Raw genomic sequence first — 22,311 nt, 5'->3', positions numbered from 1 at the left:
TTATTGGGTCAATCATCAACTTTATTAAGTTTACGGATAAGAAGAGATATAATGAAAGAATTAGTTTATTGTATAAATGGTCGATTTGGCTCATATTTTCTATTTTGAAATATTTTAATTTTTAATGTTTAATTTTTTTGTCTAAATAATTCATGTTAGATGAAATTTGTTAATTAACTAATGGTCAACGTAAATTGTTAGCGCGATATTTTTATATGTGTTTAATTAATGGTGTGGCATGTGTCACGTCATTACTTTGGGTAACATGACACATGACATGTCAGGTAACATATGAGCAATTTAAACACATGTAAAAATATCACGTTGACAATATGTATTGATTATTAGTTGATTAACAATTTCCATTCAATGTGGGTTATTTTGACCAAAAATTAAAACGATAAAAACTATAATACTTCAAGATATTGGAGGCTAAAATGCTTTAGTTCGAACATTAACAACATACGTATATACGTAAATTGTAGATTTAATATGTAATTTATTTTCAACCTTTTTTAAAACCTAATTTTCTCTCGTAGTTTTCTCTCATTGGTAAGCCGTTTATATCTTTTTTTTTGTTTTTAATGATCGATGACGACATCAACTTTAATGTTGATTGCCGACCGTCAATATTTTTTATTGTCCTTTTATTTTCTCTTGTTTTTATTTTAAATAATTCTGCTTGTATGACACGTTTTTCTCTGCCTTTATGGTACGTTTAATTTTCTTCTACCTTTTGACACGTTTTTCGGCCGTTTGACCATTGGTTTCACTTATATTTTTCTAAGGGTTGATTAGACAGCGCCACGACTGATCAAGATAGTATTTATCTGTTATATTGTTGATCTTCCTTGCTTTAAACTCTCGGATTGAATTTGGATACCCATTATACGTTCGTGGATAGCTTTTCATGTCGCTTGAGTGTGATTTGTGGTTTATCGGTAGTCTTTTAGTAGTTTGATCTCTTTTTGTGATTCGTTTGCCGATGTGATCAGATCTATTTGTATCTACCTTTATTTGAGTTTTCTTAGTTAAATTTTAATTTTTCCTTGTATGATCCTTATGTAATATTAAGTTTCTAGTTTTGCTTCAATGACTATAGGAAATTGTCCTAATTACGTGTTTAATTTACGATTATGATTATAAATCTTTATTTTAATTTAAGATATTTCATATTTTGAATAAATTTAGTGATTTTATTCATTTCTTATTTTAAGTTTGTGCAGTTCAATCATAATTTTGATAAAATTGGATATATGAATTAAATGCAACAAAAAAAACACCCAAGGCTTATTGAAATTAATAAAATAATATTTAAATGAAATAAATATTTGGGAAAGAGACAAATGTGTGTTGGGTTGAAAAAGACCTTCACTTACCTATCAATTATCAACGCATTTATAAAAGTTATTGGATAAATTATTAACAAAGCATTTACAAAAAAGTATTGAATAAATTATTGGATTTTTGCTTCAATTATTGTCTAATGACGTATTGCTATAAATAAGTATTTTTTTTAAAAAATAATTAAATGTATGCATGTTTTATGCCCATTAGTTACAGTACAAATTAATAATACACTAATATAAAAAATAAATAATTTATTCATACCGTCACTACGAGAATCTCATTGATGACAAATTAACAACACATTATACATGGTTCCAGAAACAAATAAACCTTACGTACCATTAGAGAATAAAAAATTTAATTTAAAAATACACATCGGGTTTACATAGCTATTCGAATCCGAAATTTTAAAAAGAATAATTTTTCTTTTGTTATTGAATATACTTGATGAGATCATTAAAATAATATTTGAAAAACATAAGTTCGAATACGTGTATTATCTTCTTATGTATGAAGTGATATAAGATTTGAATAGTTCAAGTATTAAATTAAAAATGAATAAACTGATTTTATTATTTAAGGATAAATTATAGATTTCATAAGTTTCTAAGGGTTGCAAACGGTTAATTCGGTCATTGACTAAACCGAATTTCTATTAATCGAATTAATTAAACTTTTTTAACCGTTAATCGAATCAAACTTCTTTTTGAAAAATATTATCCGACCCGAATAAAGTTCGGTTATTTCGGCCGGTTAATCAAATTAACAAAAAAAATTATAATTTTTAATTTGATTAATTTAAATATAATATAAATATTTTTAATTTGGGTTAAACTTTTAATTAGGTATTGATAATTTAAAGAGTTTAGTGTGATTAAAAAATAACTGAGTCTTACTTTTTAATGAGTTTGAGTTTAAAATATTTATTTAATATATATAATATACTTCATATTTAACAATTTCAGTTAATTCGGTTAATTAACCGATTTCGAACGGAATTAACCGTTAACCGAATATTGAAAAAATGTTAACCGTTCCCCGACCGAACTAGTTCGGTGGGTGATCAAATTAATCGAACTAATTTAATTTGATCGGTTAATTGGTTAAAACCGAAAAATGGACACCCCTGCAAGTTTCTTTTCACTCATATTTTGGTCACTAATTTTTTAAAATAATTTACTCACTAATTTTTTATTTTTTTTCACTCCGCTGTTAAATACTTAATAACGTTATGAGTATACATTTTCTTTTAAAAATTATGAAATTACCCCCAAAATTTTCTTCATTTTTGTGAAAAAATCTAGTTTCGAACTCCCCTATTATTTTCCGATAATGAAGCATATTGTTCTAAATTTCAACGATGAGATAGTGGAGAAGGAGGAAGCAAGTTGTATACTTTGATTCAACGTTGATCGGGTTGTGGATATTATAAACCATAGTGGTTTAGGATTTTTTGAGTTATGTGTTGAATTTTGTTAACTTTAAAGTGATTTTGGTAAAATCTAAATTAATAGAATAGTAGGGGATGATTAGACAAATTCATTGATATCTTGAAGACAACATAGGTGATAACTACAATATCGATATGAGACATTGATAAAACTGTAAAACTTTAATCTACGAACAAAGAATATAAAATTAAAAAAAAAGAGAAACTGATGTCAACAAAATACAGTCCATATCAACACATATAGATTTTATGTTATTATTTTATTTCTGATTAAATATTCGTGTAATAAAAATATAAGTAAATTGAAAATTTAGTAAATAATTTTTTTTAAAATTTAGTGAAAAATTATGAGTAGAAAAGGTGAAATTATGAATTATAGTTTATCCTTGTTTAACACATCGAGTATTAATTTCGTATAATCAATACAAAATAATGGAGCTTGAAATGACATTATTTATGAAAATAATTGTTGACATCATTGTCCTAATTTAATATATATTGTCAACCGAATTGGTTAATGTATTATTTGAAAAGGCCATAACTTTTTCCCTTTTAATCAATTTTTTATCATTAAGTTAAGCATGCGTGTCGGCCCTTAATTTAAAAGAAAATTATTAAATCTAAGGTGAAAATAGAAAATAAAGCGTTACTTTACATTTATTCTAAAATATATACATGAAAATGATATATAATTATATTACAGCTGCCGCGGTCGACCGGAGGTTCCAGGCTTAGAATAATAGTACTCTATTAATGGTTATGAAACATTCACCGTTTCCGGTTCATATATGATATCGAAAAGTTTCGGTCTGAGCTTATCTTCCCAAAGATCACCGCTCGGACCAAGGTTGACCTCCCGCCGCCGTATCTCCACCACCACTAAATTTTCCGTCAACTGATGAACATTCACGATGAGGATAAAATTACTATCTTGCCCTTCCAAATACACCCCTCTCTCTTTCCTTTTCCTAACCTTCACGTTCTCGATTCTCCGGAACTCTTCTTCGATTCTCAATATTATCCTCTCCGGTTTCTCCTCCGACACAAACTGCTCTCTTCGTACGGAGAAGTCGAACTCTTTGAACAAACCGGAGAGGTCGAAACCGGTCGAGAATGAGATTAAATGGAAGGCGTTTAAGCAGTTGGTGGCGCTCTGGGTACTATCTCCTTTCAATTCGAAATCCTCGGCGTGGAATTTAGTCTCTTTGTAACCTTTCTTGAACCAAGGATCGTTGATGATTTCGTCGACGGTGATCCTTGTTTCAGGATTAATGTCCAAAAGCCGGCATATAAATCGTCGGAGATCAGGAGACGTCCATTTCGGGAACCGGAATTCGCCTTTATAAATACGACGGTACATCGCCATCAGATTGGGCTCGTTGAACGGTAGATATCCGGCGTGGAGAACATACAAAACGATGCCGCATGACCATACGTCGATTTTGGCGCCGTCGTATCCTTTCTTCGCCAGAATCTCCGGCGCCACGTACGCTGGTGTACCGCATAAAGTATGGAGGAGGCCGTCGGGTCGGATCTGATCCGTGAACGCGCTGAGTCCGAAATCCGTAATTTTCAAGTTCCAATTCTCGTCGAGGAGGAGATTCTCCGGTTTCAAATCGCGGTGGTAAACGCCTCTCGAGTGGCAGAACCTGACGGCGGAGATCAACTGCTGGAAATACCGACGACTGAGATCTTCGCTGAAACGACCCCTCGAAACCCTCGTGAACAACTCCCCGCCTTTGGCGAATTCCATGACGAAATAAATCTTGGCCTTGGTAGCCAACACCTCTATGAGTTTGACGATGTTCGGGTGGCGCAACCTGCGCATGATAGCTATCTCCCTCTTAACCTGCGCCATGAACCCGCCTTTGTAAACTTTCTTCTTGCTGACGACCTTGATCGCCACGCTCTGCCCGGTGTCGACGTTGCGCGCGTGGTAAACTTTTGCGAATGCACCACATCCAAGCAGCTTCCCGATCTCGTATTTTCCGAACAGGGTTATCTCCGATGAGATTTCCGACAACTCGCTTGCTCCACTGGAGCTCGCCGCGTCTTCAACCTCGGGCATTTTCTTGATTCAAAGACTGAAACTTGTTCTTACTCTTAAAGTGTTAACAAAAACAAATGAAGGAAAGAGAGAAACTTGAACTGCAAATTTCGATTTATGAGAGAATTGGATAATGGGTGAGACTTGATTTTCTTTCAGTGGGAAGCCATTTTTGAAGCTACTTATCCATGGCCGAATGGCTTGCTATTGATTGTCCTTTCGGTGACGTAGTCATAGTTTTGAATATTCTTGAGGGCTAAAATAATTATAATAATAAATGTTATCAATTCATACTACGAATTTTATAAAATGGTTAATTGAAGTAATTTAATAAATTTATTTGTTATATTTAATAATTTTATAAATTAAATATTGTTTGTTTTTATTACATTATAAATTTATAATCACTTCAATTATTTAAAAAATGTAAAAAATAATAAAAAATATATTATAAAATTGTGGAAAATATCTGTGACTCAAAATGACCATACATTTGTCGAGAAAACATAGTTAATGTAGCAAGTAGTACCATAGTACCAATCATCTAATCTTGTGTTTTTATAAAAATAATTTATAAAAGAATTAATAAATTTAATAGAATAAATAATATTTTTTTTAAATAATGTTAAATTTCATATTATAAATTGAATAAGATTTTTTTATTAAGATAAAATGATTATAAGATAATATATGTTCTAATTACTCTCAGTTATTTGATAATGAACGCCTAATCATTCTTACAGTCGGTGCTTGAACTCATAACCTCTAAAAACAACAATAATTCTTTTAACCACTGAGGTAAGTCAGTTTGTGCGAATAAATTTAATTGTGATGATTCAATCTATAACGAGTTTATATGATAATCAATTTAAATTAAATTTATCACGTAGTTTCAGTTTTTAAAGAGAAAATTATTCTTTTTAGAGGTCGTGAGTATAAGTAACTGTATTTGGAGAGTATATGTTTTATTAATGATAAAAATAAATCCTAAATATATATTATCTTATAATAACCCGATACTATTAAAAAATAAAAACATATATTAATCTAAATTAATTGATATAATTAAATTAAAGAATAATGTGTTGTATATGTGTCTAATGCGAAAAGATGATAAATTCATGGATAACGTGCAATGTTTTCGATGGTCCAAATGCAAAAATGTTCATTCTATAAATATGGAAATCCGTACTTTTGTCTTTCTTGGTGAGGTGGACATACTTCACATATATATTTTTGTATTAATTTTATGGTATATTTGAAATTTGTAGTTAAATTTTCTAAAATTTTATTTATAGTTGTTTATTAAATGAAAATTTGTAAAAAATATTTTTTATATAAAATATTTATGTTTAATTGCATTATAAATATGATAAAATTTAAAATTAATAAATACAAAATAAAAATATAATAAAAATACTACATCATTTTGAAAATATATAAAGTTACATCTATCAATTTAACAATTTAAGTATAAAATTGTATAAATTAAATTAAAGTATAAATATTTATTTTATTTTATTAGTAAACTATTTAAATTTTCTTGGCTTAAAGATTGTCTTTGGGGATGACGTGAGGACAAATTGTAGCCACCCAGGTTTCACCGTTCCTTTTCCGCGGGAATTCACATTGGTCGTCGCTGTTACGTGTCAAATGTTTTGAAAATGATATTTATTTTCCATTAATTATGATATAATATATAATTATTAAGTAATTCAATTAATTCGATTAACCTTGATTTCATCGATATTATTATGATACAATATATAAAAACTACGGTAAATTCATAAATGGTCCCCTGATTATAGGATATTATTTTGTCGAGTCTCTCAATTATTAAAATTTGCAAAATGGTCATTGGACTATAGAAAGTTATTTTGTTGAGTCCATCAACTTTTAAAATTTATAAAATAGTCACTAACTATTCATTATATTCCAAACTCGTCCTTTTCCGTTAAAAAATAGTGGCAATCTTAGCTGTACGTTAACCTGCTGACTGAGATATGATAAAATTTGATCTCATAATCTTAAACGACTATCATATCTCAGTCGCATGTTAACGTTCAAGTTAGACGACTGTTAATTTTTTAATGGAAAATGATGAGTTTGGAACATAATGAATAGTCGGGTGATCATTTTGTAACTTTTAATAGTAGAGCCGGACGTTAATCTGGTGACTGAGATATAATAAAATTTGATCTCATAATCTTAAACGACTATCATATCTCAATCGCATGTTAACGTCCAAGTCAGACGACTGTTAATTTTTTAATGGAAAATGATGAGTTTTGAACATAATGAATAGTCGGTGAACATTTTGTAACTTTTAATAGTAGAGGAACTCAACAAAGTAACTTCCTATAGTCAATGGGTCATTTTATAACTTTTAATAGTTGAGGGACTTAACAAAATAGTATCCTATAATTGGAGGACAATTTGTATACTTTACCCTTAAAACTATATAAATCTTTTAATTTTTTTCTGATTTATAAGTGGAAAGGGTTATGCGTAACCTAATTTTATTAAAGCAAAAGACGACGACCCGTAGCCCAATAACTCCACCTTTTATATAAAGCTTCTTCTTAATGCAATTTGAACACTTTTTGTTGTTGTTCATATTATAAACATTTAAAATCACATGTGAATTAAAATAAATTATTATGATTTATGGTTCACTTTTTAGACTCCATAATTATTTTTACAGTAAAAACTGCTAATTTTATTAAAAAAATATTTAAAATTACAATGAAGATTTACAATTATAATTGTAAACTAAACATTTAATAGAAAATTTTTCTATAATCATTAACACAATAAACTAGTCACTTAAAATTACATAAGGACTATACAAGGAAAAAGTTAAAAAACCTAACCAAATAAACTCGAATGAAAGCTAGATATGAACAAATTTGATTGCATCGACAATCGAACCATAAAAAGAGATCAAACTATTAAAAGACCATCGATAAATTGCTAATTAGAGTCGAGCGACGTGAGAAAACTATCCATTAACACAAATAGCGTATCCAAATCTAATTTGAGAGTCCGAAGAAGGAAAGAACATCATGATAACAAATAAATATCATTTTGATCAGCTGTGACGATGTCAAATCTATCCCTGATAAAAAGGCTAAACGAAAAAAAAGCAAACGACCGTAAACATTCCCAAAGACAAAAGAAGAAGTGCATAAAGATAAGAAAAAATGAGTCATAAAAGAAGAAGAAAAATGCTATAAAAGAAAAAAAATCATAAACGTAGAATTATTAAAAACTAGAAAAAATCAAAGGTAAATCAAACATGTAATATGATAAAATAAGAAATACCGATAACAACATCCAACACTAAGACTGATATTAGACTCCATAATTAGAATTAAATATAATTCACATATCAAATATATTTAAAATATTAAAAAAATATTGAATGCTTAAATATATTTGATCTTATATATTTTTATATATTATATCAATAATAATAATAACCGAATTAAACTCAATTGACTTTTAGTAGTGCATTTGATATATCTTCACTTAAAATGCAAGTTTTAGGCCTAGATTTGATCCTTTCCTCTCTTTAGAGGCTGTCTAGAGTCGAAGAAAATTTATATTTGTCGAGTCTATGATAATTCAAATAATAAGGCTCTCCTCTTTAATTAAGAAAATATGAATGTTTCTATATGCAGGTAAAATTGTGGGTAATTGAAATCAACTTTAGATAAGTTGCCGGCAATAACTATTTTATGATCAAATTAACAGAAAATTAAAGTATAGGGATTAAAATAAAAAATTATAATCAGTTGTCTCTCCTCTTTGGCTCTTTCTTGGTAGTTTCCTCGAACAGTTGGGGGGCATGGGCAAAACCCATAAACAGTTGAACCGCATTCATTACTGTACTATATTGGCTATTCACATGCACAATTTTACAGCCACAAAAACGATGACATTTCAGCTCTGTGGTGCCAAGTTCAGAATTCATATAATTGTCTTTTTGAGGACAAAATATTCAGAGATTGAGATTGATTGATTCAGTAGCACGTGGTGTAGACATGGGCATGGGGCATCTCAGGTAATGATTAATGTTGTTCACGTATGGGTTTAAGGTTTAAGATTTAGAGTTAAAAGATAAGATTTGTTAATTCGAATAACTCGAAATTTTTGATTCGACTCTATCGAACGCTTATCTCTAATTATAATCAACGAGAGAATGATTATTAGCCGATTTTTGGACGAAGGAGATACTAAATTTTCATGAGGAAAAAGAATGAGGGTAGGCTGATTATATGCGAGTTCACATTCTTTTCTAGTCTTAATTGAACTTTTTTTATTGGGTTTAACCACCAATTTTCGGTTTATTGATCGATTATTTAAGATTGAGGTTAGTAAAGGTTTATTATGAGGATGATCCTCTCAATCTAATTTACTCCATTTACAAACGTTATATTTCGAACTTTTAACATCCCACTATAGTAGATTTAATTGTCAGACTTTAGATTTAACAAAAGCTAGATATATTTAGTTATCAGACCTTAAATTTCACTTTGGTAAGTTGCATGTAACTGTCTGAGGTCTTGTCCAAACACTTTAATTAACTTGAAGGCAATGTACTAATTTAGGTATGCATTGTTTCTTGTCTAATACTATACTATGTCAAGGTTTAAACGCCATGTGTCGGTGACTAGCACGTTTCTAGCTATCCTTTGCCCAATGTTTTCGGACCCACTCATCATATAATTATTAACTTGAATCAAATTTTAAATTAGAGGAAGATCTTTTAACTGCGGATTAGATCATATTTAGGTTAGCCTAAAATTCGGGTGTCTTATCCCATCACCTCATAAATGCATCAAGATATATATAATTCATTATATATTTGCGTTTAAAGATTAAAAAAAAATCTACCAACAACCGGTTGGTCTAGTGGGATGAGGTACTAGATCCTTTAAGCAAAGTCAGGGTTCGAATTTTGACGCTTGCGAATGGAGCAAATTGGGTTGGGAGGATCGTCCTCGCTTCTGCAGTACACAATTTAAATTAGTCGATCAATAAATCAGATACCAGTGATTAATTTAAAAAAATAACATTGAAAAAGAAATTTATACTTTAAAATTTTTATTATTTTTTTATATCTCAGAGTTGGTGTCTAATATAATAATAAAAAAACATCGTATAAGTTTTACTTTACATCTTTTATTTACTGTTTATGTATTACTCTTACTATCCTATAACATTTGGAAATTTATAATATATTTAATGTCTATTTTACATTCTTTAACTAGAAAATCATGTGAACTAAGAAGGATCAAAATTGCAATTATCTCAAAAAGCTGAGAAAGGCACAAATTTACCCATCGGGTCGGGTTATTAAATAGATTAGTAACTTCCAAAACGAGGTAGTTCTGGGAATAACAAATTCTTTTTAATTATTTGGGGTTTATTCTCAATCACCTTTTCATTGTCTTCTCAACCACTTGAATAAAATTCAACTGATATTATTAGAAAAATTAATGGTGAGTGAATGGGACTTATTTTAGGTTGAGATTTGGAGAATTTGTGTCGTGTCTAAATTTAAGTCATATGTTAAATAAATTATATATGAATTTTTATTTATATAAATTACTATTAGTAGTTCAAAAAATTTGAAAATTTTTAATGCTTTTGAAATCTTAGGCATTAAAAGTGATGGACTGATAATAAATTCTCCGAATGTCTTAAAGCTGACATCTGTCCATACCCCACACGGCTGACGTCCGTGAAAGAAACAGCTTCCGGCCAACAATGGCGCATTATTATGCGTGCAATTATTGGAGTTTGGTGTGCTTGGTTTTATTTCAAGTAAGGTCCAGTGTTCGTGGATATAAAATGTGTGTATTACCATTGGTAGGTGGCTCTAAGGAAACTCGCATGGCTAAACAGTTAGATGGATATGAGTTGAGTCGGGTTTTTGGTAAATCTGATTTTATTAAAAAAAATATACACCATACATTAAAAATTTGATCCGGCTCGAGTTTAAGATGATTTCATCTGACTTGAAATTTGACCCGAAACTTGATGTCATTTGAGATAATTTGACCCGAAACACACACACACACACATATATATATATATATATATATATATATATATATATATATATATATATATATATATATATATATATATATATATAATATTAAATTTATTCAATAAAATAAGATTCTAATTAAAAAAATAGTTTAGAGTGGAGTACTATTACAATTATACCTAAACATGGTCTGCTCGCCATTTTTCGTATGCGAGTAAGGTGAACTCATTCAGGCGGTCATTTTCAACATTCAAAATTTCTGGAGTAAGCAGTAGGTCCTTCCAAAGGCTGTTATTAGTCGTATCAACCAGTTGTGTTTTCGCTTTTTTCTGGAAGAATAATGATGAGGTTGCTAAGGGTGTGCGAGTTAGCTGTAAGGCCGTTTGCTGCCTTAAATTGGAGGGAGACTTAGGTCTCAAGGATTTGGAAGTGTGGAACAAAGCATGTGTGATTGTGCTTATTAAAGATGTTTTGAGGAAGGAGGGTTCTTTGTGGATTGCTTGGCTGTATGAGTATGTTATTAAAGGGTCTACATTATGGAGCGTAAATGTGGTTAGTGGGAGCAGTTGGGATTGGAGAAGGATGTTGAAGTTGAGATCAACCGTGTTACCGGGATAAATAAAGCACATTTATCCAATTATATCTAAATATATAAGGCATAATTATACTATTTTCGAGCCGGATTAGATCGAATATTTTTCACCTTAAATCCGAACTTGATCTGATTCGAACATATCATATGAAAAATCTGACTCGACTTAAACCCAATTCTTTTAAAAATACCCTACTTAATAAGATAAGATCAAGTCTCGTGCCCATCATGTTGAACAAGATTTTTGAGGTGGGAAACTGAAGCATCTTATCCCTAAATATTCTGTTATTTATGTTAAATGTTTTAGGGTAGCATTTTGTGATTATAAAACAATATAAGTCGAATATAATCTCCCTCATGATTGAGTTTTCGATCATATCATATGAGACGATGATAATTCAAACATGTTGCTAAAGGTCGAGATAATTAGTGAATTAATCATTAGATTTTTTTAAAGTAGGACTATGATATATTCATTTGTCAAAAGTATTATCAACATCTTGTCAAATACACACTGAACAAATACAATTATGACTATTATAAGTAAAATATAACGGTGATCGATTAGTGATAACCTGATAAGCAATTTGAGGCAATAACGTACAGAAATGGATCACTCCAACGTCTCTGAGCACTAAACATAGAGGAGAAAACTTGAAGAATATCCAAAGCGAAATAATGAAAAACCGAACTCCCTTTAACTGCAATCCCATCCAATACAGATATCCGACCACCAAAGGAACGTCGTATACAAACGAACGAAGAAACCAGACATCGGGAAAGCAACCAACTAAGAAATTATGTAGAATCACAAACCTAGAAGAAGATCAATAAAAAAACCTGCACCGAAAATCTAAAAGCATTGGCAGCCATGATACTCTTTACTAGGGAAAGGGCCAAGTGAAAACATTAATATAAATATGTTAAAATATAATTGAAAACTAGTAAAATTATATAACAATTTACTAGAAAAGAAAAAAAAATTATAAGGGGATGGTCGTGAAAAGCCACCACCGCTTAATGATTTTCTATCTAAATCAGAAGGGTGAATCATATATCGTCAATTTGATCACTCTATTTTTTATTATATCAATCGTCGTAAATTATCACCTCATTTGTTGTACATCAACATTAGTGTGGTGAACGTGAATCAACGTACGACTCAAAAAAATTAACCATGATAAAAAAATAAAGTATGCAAACGTGCTCTTAGAATCTAAGCCAAAATTGTAATAAAAGGAAGAGACCAACCCCGAGCATGGTGTACCGCTGGAAAGCAAAATGTAAGAAAACTATTGCCAAAGTCGAGCAAAAATCAATAAGGGGCGAGAAAAGAAGACATGCAAAAGTGACATGCAAGCACAATACCATATATAGAATGGTAGGAAATGAGTGAGGGACGATGTTACCAGCCCATTACAGCACGAGATGAACACATGCAAACCTAGTCCAATTACTACAATCACATTGAAATCGAGTTGTTTCTCCCTTTGAGAATAAATCTTGCATATTTGATGTCCTTCGGGCTTGGTTTAGAAGGATTTTTGCCGGTGAATATGGTGATGTTGGAGAGAACCGACACCAAAACGTGTTAGATCTTCAACTTCGAAAATTGATTTCATCGAAAGAGAAATCGGCAAAAGTCAATGTCATGAAATAAAGTCAATGCTATCCAGCTTATAAACACGCAATGGCCGTGCAACCAAGAAGCTTCATGCTGCTCAATATTCTTTCCTTTTTATACACAGCTTCCCACTAGATCCTTAACATTTCACAGTTTCGTCCCAACAACGATGAGATCGAATAAAATCGGGTGCTTCGTCACGATTGTGATATTCATATACGCCGTGCTTGTATCTCGAGCCGTCTCAGCCAGGGTCCGATTCACGGCCGTGGAAGGTTCTTTCAAGCTTCCTGTCTCGGATAATGTTGTTCTTACCAGCCAAAATTTCCATTTTCCGGCATCGGCTGCCGGTTATTAAAGGTCTCGAGATTTTGACATCGATGTCGGCAAAGCACTGTTGCGGCTCCAAGGGAAACGGGGTTCCGAGTATCGACCATTGGTGCTAAATCTTCTAACAAGGCACCTTGCTACCTTCTGGCCCTAGCAAACGGAAAAACAGCTTGAGCTAATTGTTTTCTTTTCTCATAGCTTCACAGTTGTATACACTACATTCATTGTATTAATTCTTATTTTACTTTTAAAACACTTCATCAAGGTATTCGATCAGAATATTATGCAGTAATCAATGAGGAAAATGTTCAAATACAATTCATTGTGTTCATACTTTCTTTTAGTTAATAAGATTTTTTAGAAAGCAATACTGCAGCAAAATGAAAATGTTAGCAACGAAGATGAGTATAATTTATCTTATTGAAATTGATCAATAAAAAAATGTTGGTAAAATAAACTGCTACAAAACGAGGCATTAGCATTGACTGGAAAAATATATATTGAAATATATAATTAAAGAACCGATTAACCGTGTCGTGGTATTAACCACTGTCTTAGAAACGAATTCGCCCCGATGTGTGTAATCGCTGCAGTAGGCGGACCGTCCCCCGAGGTTAACACAGTCACTCCGAATTCCGTACACCCGAAACCGGAGTGGACTTGGTGATATTGCTCTTCTCTCAACTCAAACAACACTCAAAAGAGAGGAGTGTTTCAAAGCAAATGATTGCTTGGGATATCTCAAAGTGAATGAAATTACCCTCTATTTATAAGCTAAATAATGAAGGTAAAATAGTCACTTCCAAATCACAATTTAATTCTATTAAACATAGAATTAAAAACCATTAAAAGACTGTTACAAATTGAGCATTACCAACATTCCCCCACTAATGCGAAAGAATTCTTTCGTAAAGATGAGAGCAATGAAGTTAAAACACGAGAAGAGTAATAGCGAGATCAGTTGCTTAAGCACTAGTGAACGTATCTGGAACTAGTACATAGTGATGATGAGCAATCATTCTCTTAGATAAGTGAAACTAGTATGGAACTTTCTAAGATGGGGTAAACTCATAACACACAACTAGGGGTGCACAAAAAATCCGAATATCCGATTTTGCGAAAAAAATATCCGAAACCGGATTTGGGAAAAACCGTTTTTTTTAACCAGATCGGATTTTTTTAAACCGATTATTTTAACCGGTTTGGAGAGAAAAACCTAGACCGGTTTTTTTACCAGATAAAAAACCGGTTTGAAAAAAACCGGTTTTTATCCGGAAAAAAAACTGGTCTGGGTTTAAAAAACTAGCCGTTAATATAGCTGTTGGGGGGTTTTGTGATCGTTTTTGACCGTTTTTTTCTTTAAAAAATTACCATTTTACCACCCTAAACATGTATAAATAGGTTGGGGATGTATTTGGTTGATTACAACTTTCTCAAATCTTATTACACAACACTTAAACATCTCTCAAATCTTATTTTTGTAATTTTTTGTTCATCATGAGTAACACGGCTGAATCTTCCGTCGGGGGAAACCTTGAAGTCGTGAGAGTGATCGAACACACTCGAAACAAAGATATTTGGGATCACTACGATTTATGTGAGATGTCAAATGGCTCGAGGAGGGCGCGTTGTAAACTTTGTCTAAAGTTTCTTGCATCGGAAGGAAACACAACGTTGAAGAACCATTTGACAAAATCATGCAAGGCACTTCGCTCAAGATCGGATCCTAGTAAATCGAATCTTACACCGCAAGGTGGTGTTTTTGTTTACGACAACGAAAAATTACGAGAAGCGTTTACAAAGTTCGTGATTACAAAAGCATTGTCGTTCGACCACTTTGATGATGAAGATTTCACGACAACAATTCAACAACTAATGCAACCACGTTATACTCAAGTAAGTCGTACTACCCTTAGAAGAGATGCTATAAAAATGTGGCGTACAGCGAGGGAAAAAATGATTTTAGGATTCCAAGAACACCGTTATGGTGTGTCGCTTACATGTGACGTTTGGAGTTCCCCTCATAATACCGGAAATTCTTTTTTAGCCGTTACGTCACATTGGTTAGATCAAGATAATTGACAAATGATGAAAATAACAATCGCGTTTGAATTATTTGGTGAGCCGCATACCGGTGCTAATTTATTTACACTTTTAAAAAGGGTAATTTGTCTTTATAAATTAGAAAATAAAGTTTTTTCTATATCCTTTGTAATGCATCGAATAATACAAACGCGGTTCCAAGATTGAAAATATTACTTTCACCGATTTTAAACGGTGCATTTTTTCATACCCGTTGCGTTGCACACATAATTAATTTATCCGTGCAAGCCGGTTTGGAGGTTATTGAGCCGATTAGATTAGAATTTAAAACAATGATAAAATCGGTTCTTTGTAACAACAACAAAAGACTAAATGATTATAAACAATTTTGTAAGTCCGTTAATAAAAAAGCTTTGGGTCCTAATTTGGATTGTCCAACTCGTTGGAACTCAACTTGGATGATGATACATACTGCCTTAAGGCAAAGGGAAACATTGCAAACATTTCACGATCGGCTTTTCGAGAGGGGTCATGTCCCAAACATTTATCCGGATTCGAGTTGGGAAACTATAGCCAAAATAACCGATTTGCTTGAGGTTTTTAAAAATGCAACAACTTTTTTATCCGGTGTTTATTACCCTACTAGCCCGTTGGTTCTTAATCAAATATTTTTGTTGGCTACCCGACTAAATGACTTTGAAATTGAAACCGAAGTTTTTCAAGAAATTGGCTTTGCAATGAAGGAAAAACTTTTAAAATATTTTAAGGAGATTCCCCCCATTTTTACTTGTGCCGCCGCTTTAAACCCAACGTTAAATGTTGGTGGGGTTGAAACACTAATTGAACAAATTGCGTTTGCTTTTAATCAACCGATGATGAACCCAACTTTGTCCAAAACCAAATAAATTATTTTAACAAATGTTTTCGAGACATGTTTGCAATTTATTTAACTAAATACGGATCAAGTAGTGTAATACACGATCAAATGAGAATGAATGTGGAATCATCTAGTAGACGTCCAAGTAACATAAATTTGAATCTTTTTAACACTCTTGTAAATTCTCAATCCAAACGATCACGTACTACCACCCCAAGTAGCGAGTTGGGAAATTACATGTCATGCGATTTTCTATCAAAAATGACATTTGAAGAGTTTGAAAGTTTGGATATTTTGGCTTGGTGGAAAGAAAAGGAAGCATAATTTCCGATTCTAGCCGCCATGGCCCGTGATTTACTAACCGTCCAAGCTTCTACGGTAGCTTCGGAATCCGCTTTTTCTGTTAGTGGCAGGGTTATATCGCAACGGAGATCAAGACTCCCGAGTCGGTGGAAGTATGCATTAGTTTAAAGGATTATTTGGATGGAGCGGCTCGTAAGCAACATATCACCACCCTAGAAGATGCAATTGATGCCGATTTGGAAGCAAACTTACACATTGAAGAAGTCGAACTTGGAATATCCCCTCCAAACGAAGAAGGCGAAGATGATGAAGAAGAGATGGCAATGTAGTTTATTTTTAAACTTTATTTCAATTATCGTAAACTTTGTTTCAATTATCGAACTTGAAGTTTTTAAGTATTTGAATTTATCGAACTTGGAAGTTTTTAAGTATTTGAATTTATCAAACTTGGAAGTATTTAAGTATTCAATTATGTTGAGTTAATTAAGTATTTCAATTAAGTATATCGAATATACTTAGAAAATCATTTGGAAAATCTTAAAATTCATTTAACTTAATTTTTTATATCGAAATATCAAAATGTTTTCAACAAATTATCGTAAACTTTGTTGCAATTGATGACGATGTAATTTTAATAATATTAAAATCGATTTTTTTATAACCGGTTTTTTAAAAAAACCGGTTTTTTTAAAATCGAAACCGGTTACACCGGTTAGGATATCCGGCCCTCCAAACCGGTTAGAAACCGAACCGGTTTTTTTATAAACCGGTTTTTTTTCTATGGGAAAAAACCGGATCGGATAAAAACCGATCCGGATCGAATTGAAATCCGACAAATGTGCAACCCTACACACAACTAACCCCTTCATCCACCTGAGTCCTCGATGTGTAAGATATATATATACAAAAGTATATATTTGGCCATCTTACCTCAGGATTCTACTAAGTGTGCTAGAAAAATGGCCCAACATTTTTCATAGAAGGTGGCTAACCCTTCTCACTTACATAGGTTATTTCATCAAGTTTATCACGATATAAACCACCCTTAACAGGGATATGAAAAAATTAAGAGCTTTTACAATAACTCAACCTCACAAAGGGTATGATGACTTTTTCAAGTTCATTATTAATGAACCACCCAAACTCTGGGCTAAGAAGTCATTAAGAATAAATATTCATCCTCAATAATCGGTAAATTCAATAAGTCCTTCTCACTAGAACCATCCAAATACTTGGATTTGAATTTATTAAGAGTTTAACAAACTCAACCTTTCTGTCGGTAAGTTCATTATTTCCTTCTCATTTAGGAATACCCACTCACTCTGGGTTATGAACTTATTAAGAATAGATATTCAGCCAAAATCGGTAATTTCATCAAGTCTTTCTCACTAAGACCACCTAAATCCTGGGCTATGAATTTATTAAGAGCAATTAAACTCATCCTGGGCATGCACATTATTCATCATAGGGATAGGCAGTAGGAATGTGCACTATGAGTATTTCCATGGTTTCGTTTGACCACATGGAACTTAGATAACTAAGTTGGGTATCCACCATGAATTCCTCAACCAATGGGCTTTAGACCCATCCCCCTCAACGAATCTAGGACCAAAGATCTGCTAGGTTCATTTCCGACTTCACATACTCTAAAGAGAGCACTCCATTCTTTATTAAATGTCTAACTGATTCATGCCTTATGCGAATGTGTCTTTTATTACCATTGTACACATATCACAGCTTACGATTCACACAACAAAGAAATCGGAGGAGTCGGTTTTTCCCACAACAGAATATCTACTAACAAGCTTCTGAGCCACTCGGCTTCTTGCCCAGCTAGCTCAAGAGTTATAAACTCTAACTCCATGGTAGAACGAGCAATACAAGTATGCTTTGATGATTTCCACGAGATTACTGCTCCACCTAAAGTAAAAACATACCCACTCGTAGAGCTTACCTCATCATTATCAGAAATCCAATTGGCATCACAATATCCTTCCAGTGCAGGATAGCCAACAAACTCAAGTTTCCAATCCAAAGTACCCTTAAGATACTTCAGTAAACGTCTAAGAGCAATCCAATGTTCACCACTCGGATTATGAGTATATATACTTAGTCTACTCAAAGCATAAGCAATATCAGGCCGAGTATAGTTCATTAAGAACATTAAGCTTCCGATGAATTTATCATATTCTGTTTGGGAAACGATACTTCCTTTATTCTTAAAGAGATATATGCTAGTGTCACAAGGGTTCGAACAGGGACGACATCAGAACTGTTAAATTTCTTTAACACTTTCTCAAGATAGTGTGCTTGACATAAAGAAAATCCATTTCCAGTAATTTTGACTCCTAAGATTACATCAACTTCTCCCAGATCCGTCATCTCAAATTTAGTGGACAAGAAATTGTTTGTTTTGTTAATGGACTCAATGTTAGAACTGAAAATCAACAAGTCATCAACATACAAAACTTATGATGACGTAATCAGTACCAAACATCCTCGAATACACACAAGGATCCGAACCATTCACAACAAAACCAAAACTAAGTATAGTTTTTTTTTGAAATTTCTTGTACCATTGTTCCCATATAGATCTCCTCATCTAGATCTCCATTCAAAAATGTAGTCTTAACATCCATTTGATGTACTTGCAACTTATGAATAGAGGCTAGTGCAAATAATGCACAGATCGTTGAGATGTTCATGAGGGGAGAGTAAGAATCAAAGTAGTCTAAAATAAACTTTTGAGTGAACCCTTTGACAACTAGCCTTGCCTTTTACCATTGGATCAAACCATCTGGTCTCATTTTCTTTCGGAAGATTCATTTGTTACAGATTGGTTTAAATCCTCTAGACAAGTCAACTAATTCTCAAGTATGATTAGACATTATCGATTCTAGTTCATCATTAATAGCGCCTTTCTAGAACTAGCATCGATAGATCTTATAGCTTTTTTTAGGATCCTCATATAATATTTAAGCTATATGATCATAAAGAAAGTCTAAATCGTTTATCTCAGAAATAAAGGAAGTGATAAAATTTGGTCCAAATAGCCTTTTACTTCTTCTAGTCTCGAAATTAATTTCTTGAGAAGACCTAGTAGGAATACTAGAATAAGTTGATAGAATATTTTCTATTTGAGTTTATGCATTTAATCTACATTTTAAGACACCCCCACATTTCTAACATTTTAGGATATCCATAAGTGTCTTGTAAAACGTGTAAACAAATACTCAATCATACTAGAGTAAAGTTTGTTATGAGTTTTAGCCATAAAACTATATTTTAACAAACTCAAGTTTTGTTTACACATAATTATATTCTCAAAGTTTTGAGAAGTTACAAATCATTAAGATTAAAATGCATAAACCAATATGAAATTCTTTATGACTTTTCCTCATTCAAAATGAATTTCGATTTTTTCCTAACATCAGGAAAAAAGGATCTCAAGTTTAAAACAAGAGATTTTAGCACAACTGAAATAGATAATCTCTTTTCTTTCCTCTACTTAGGAAAATCACTTAAAGAGATTTAATAGCTACAACACACTTTTAGTAGCAATAGATTATATCATATACTCATTCATGATATTCAACATATTAGCCTTAAAGAGATCATCATATATTTTATTTACTATGACTAAATTTGGTATTCACTCAATCAAATTAATCTCTACTCTTTTAACTTCTGCACTAAGTTTTAAGAGTTTTTATCTTGTCATAGTATTTTATAAATTGGAATAGTGAGCATAGTAATGAACAATGCACCATGTAGGTTTCTATGAAAGAGAGGTGGTGCACTAGGCACGCTTAAGTACCAAGTCTTCATAGAACCAATCCTAGACATGCACTTTCATACTCATCACACTTCTTTCCAATAAATCATTTTTGAATTTTCTCTTTCTTTAAATAAGATCTCTTTAAAGAATTATGCTTGATAATTTTACTCACAATAGTATATTATTAAGCACATATATTTTGGGCTTGCACTACTACCTTATCCTTAGTAGCACTACCTTAGTCTTTACTAGTGGTTTATCTCATTTCGTAGTATTTCCACTAAGTTTTAAAGACTAACTCAAAGGCACATCTATACTAATTCATGCATCATTATAAGCATCAATTAATAAGTAGTAAGTCTAAATAGTCTGACCTCGCAGGTAGAATCATAATTTCCAAATAGACTTGTTCATCCTCACCATGCATGCTACTTCGGCCTTTGCATTAGGACTCAAAATCTATCATGACAATCACTTCATCTGAACCATCATCTCTTTTGAATCTTCTGAATTCAAATGAATATTACATATGGTTAGTCACAAAAATATTTTACTAACAGTAATAAAAAAAATTACTGATAGTAATAAGATTCATATCTTTGAGAGTTTGGTTCTTCAGTAGATTGTGGAAATCAAATCGAATTTAACAACTATTCGATTTTGGAGAATCTTCTCGTCCAACATCATCATCTTCGTGATTCTTCAAAATTGCAACGTTCTGTTATCTTTAATAATTTCTCAAAAGAAATTATTAGTACGACAAGAGAGTTGACATTTATTTTTTAACTTACTATTCATAAACTGAATAGTTTCATAGCTCAACTCATTGTACATGAACCAACCATATTAAAATTCTTAAACACATAATAAAGAATTAAATAAGGCAGGCCATGGAAACATGAAACAATTCACTAAGAATAAAACGACCATCTACCACCTTTATACAATATTGTTAAAGCTTAATAAATTGTCATTAAAGCTTAATAAACAATTCAATTGCTTGCTATAATAGAACCATTAAAAACTCTATTCAAAGCTTACTGTTTTTTTTCATGATTTTTCATTATTCAAATATTAATCCATTTATCACCCAAATGAATTGTCAATAAAAATTACAACTAATGCATATTCAACCGATGCATCATAAACACAACACAAATGTGTAAAAATTTTAAATGAAATCTTAATCTACATTTAAAAGTTTCTTTTGTTGTTTCATCATAAACACATAAATGTTAAGACATAATAATAATGCCATAAAACAACCAATAACTCCAAATCAAAAGTTATAACCACATAATGATTATAATACATTTCCATTCATATTAATACACATTAACCAAAAAGAAATGTGCATATTTACGTGTAACTGCACAAATTAATGCATGTAAATGCATTGACATGGCATTTAATCGTTTCAAGTAATAATTGCATTTTTTAATCTGAACATTATTTAGATATTGTATTACTTACAAACGTTTAAAAACGATTAAAAATACTAACATTTATATAGCTATTAACTAATATTTATATAGCTATTTAATAAATCGTTCAATCTACTATTGAAACTTAAAACATTTAGATCATATAATGACTACAATCAACATTCATGTATAAGATTAAATGTCATGAAAATCCCATCAATAAATGTGTAATCATGCATAACTTTAAAGTATTTTAACCAACAAATTTTAAAGTCATAACCGTTACAATTGATTTAAATAACCATAAAACTACTTCAAATGTTACAATTTAATAGCATATTAATGATTTTTTTTAAATCAAAAATTCAAAATCCTTCCTTATCATTACAAAAACCGTTATGGCTAAAACAAATAAATCAATTGCATTTTATA

The 22,311-nt window shown here is 31.6% G+C and overlaps 1 protein-coding gene across 1 annotated transcript; it reads right to left on the bottom strand.

Moving 5' to 3' along the window:
• Window positions 1–3,531: 3,531 nt before the first annotated feature.
• LOC120198600 (CBL-interacting serine/threonine-protein kinase 14-like) lies at window positions 3,532–5,004 on the bottom strand. The gene has a single exon (XM_039199911.1). The coding sequence runs from the start codon at window positions 4,866–4,868 to the stop codon at window positions 3,558–3,560; it is 1,311 nt and encodes a 436-aa protein (XP_039055842.1). The 5' UTR covers window positions 4,869–5,004; the 3' UTR covers window positions 3,532–3,557.
• Window positions 5,005–22,311: the final 17,307 nt, after the last annotated feature.

The sequence above is a fragment of the Hibiscus syriacus genome, unplaced genomic scaffold (assembly GCF_006381635.1).
Source record: "Hibiscus syriacus cultivar Baekdansim isolate YM2019G1 unplaced genomic scaffold, ASM638163v2 tig00004779_pilon, whole genome shotgun sequence".
NCBI classification, from domain to species: Eukaryota; Viridiplantae; Streptophyta; class Magnoliopsida; order Malvales; family Malvaceae; genus Hibiscus; species Hibiscus syriacus.
The sequence above is the reverse complement of the archived record's forward strand: the minus strand, read 5'-3'. Positions and strand labels throughout refer to the sequence as shown.

Excerpts from the sequence above, each read along its gene's own strand:
- LOC120198600 (XM_039199911.1), bottom strand. The coding sequence starts at position 4,868 with ATGCCCGAGGTTGAAGACGCGGCGAGCTCCAGTGGAGCAAGCGAGTTG.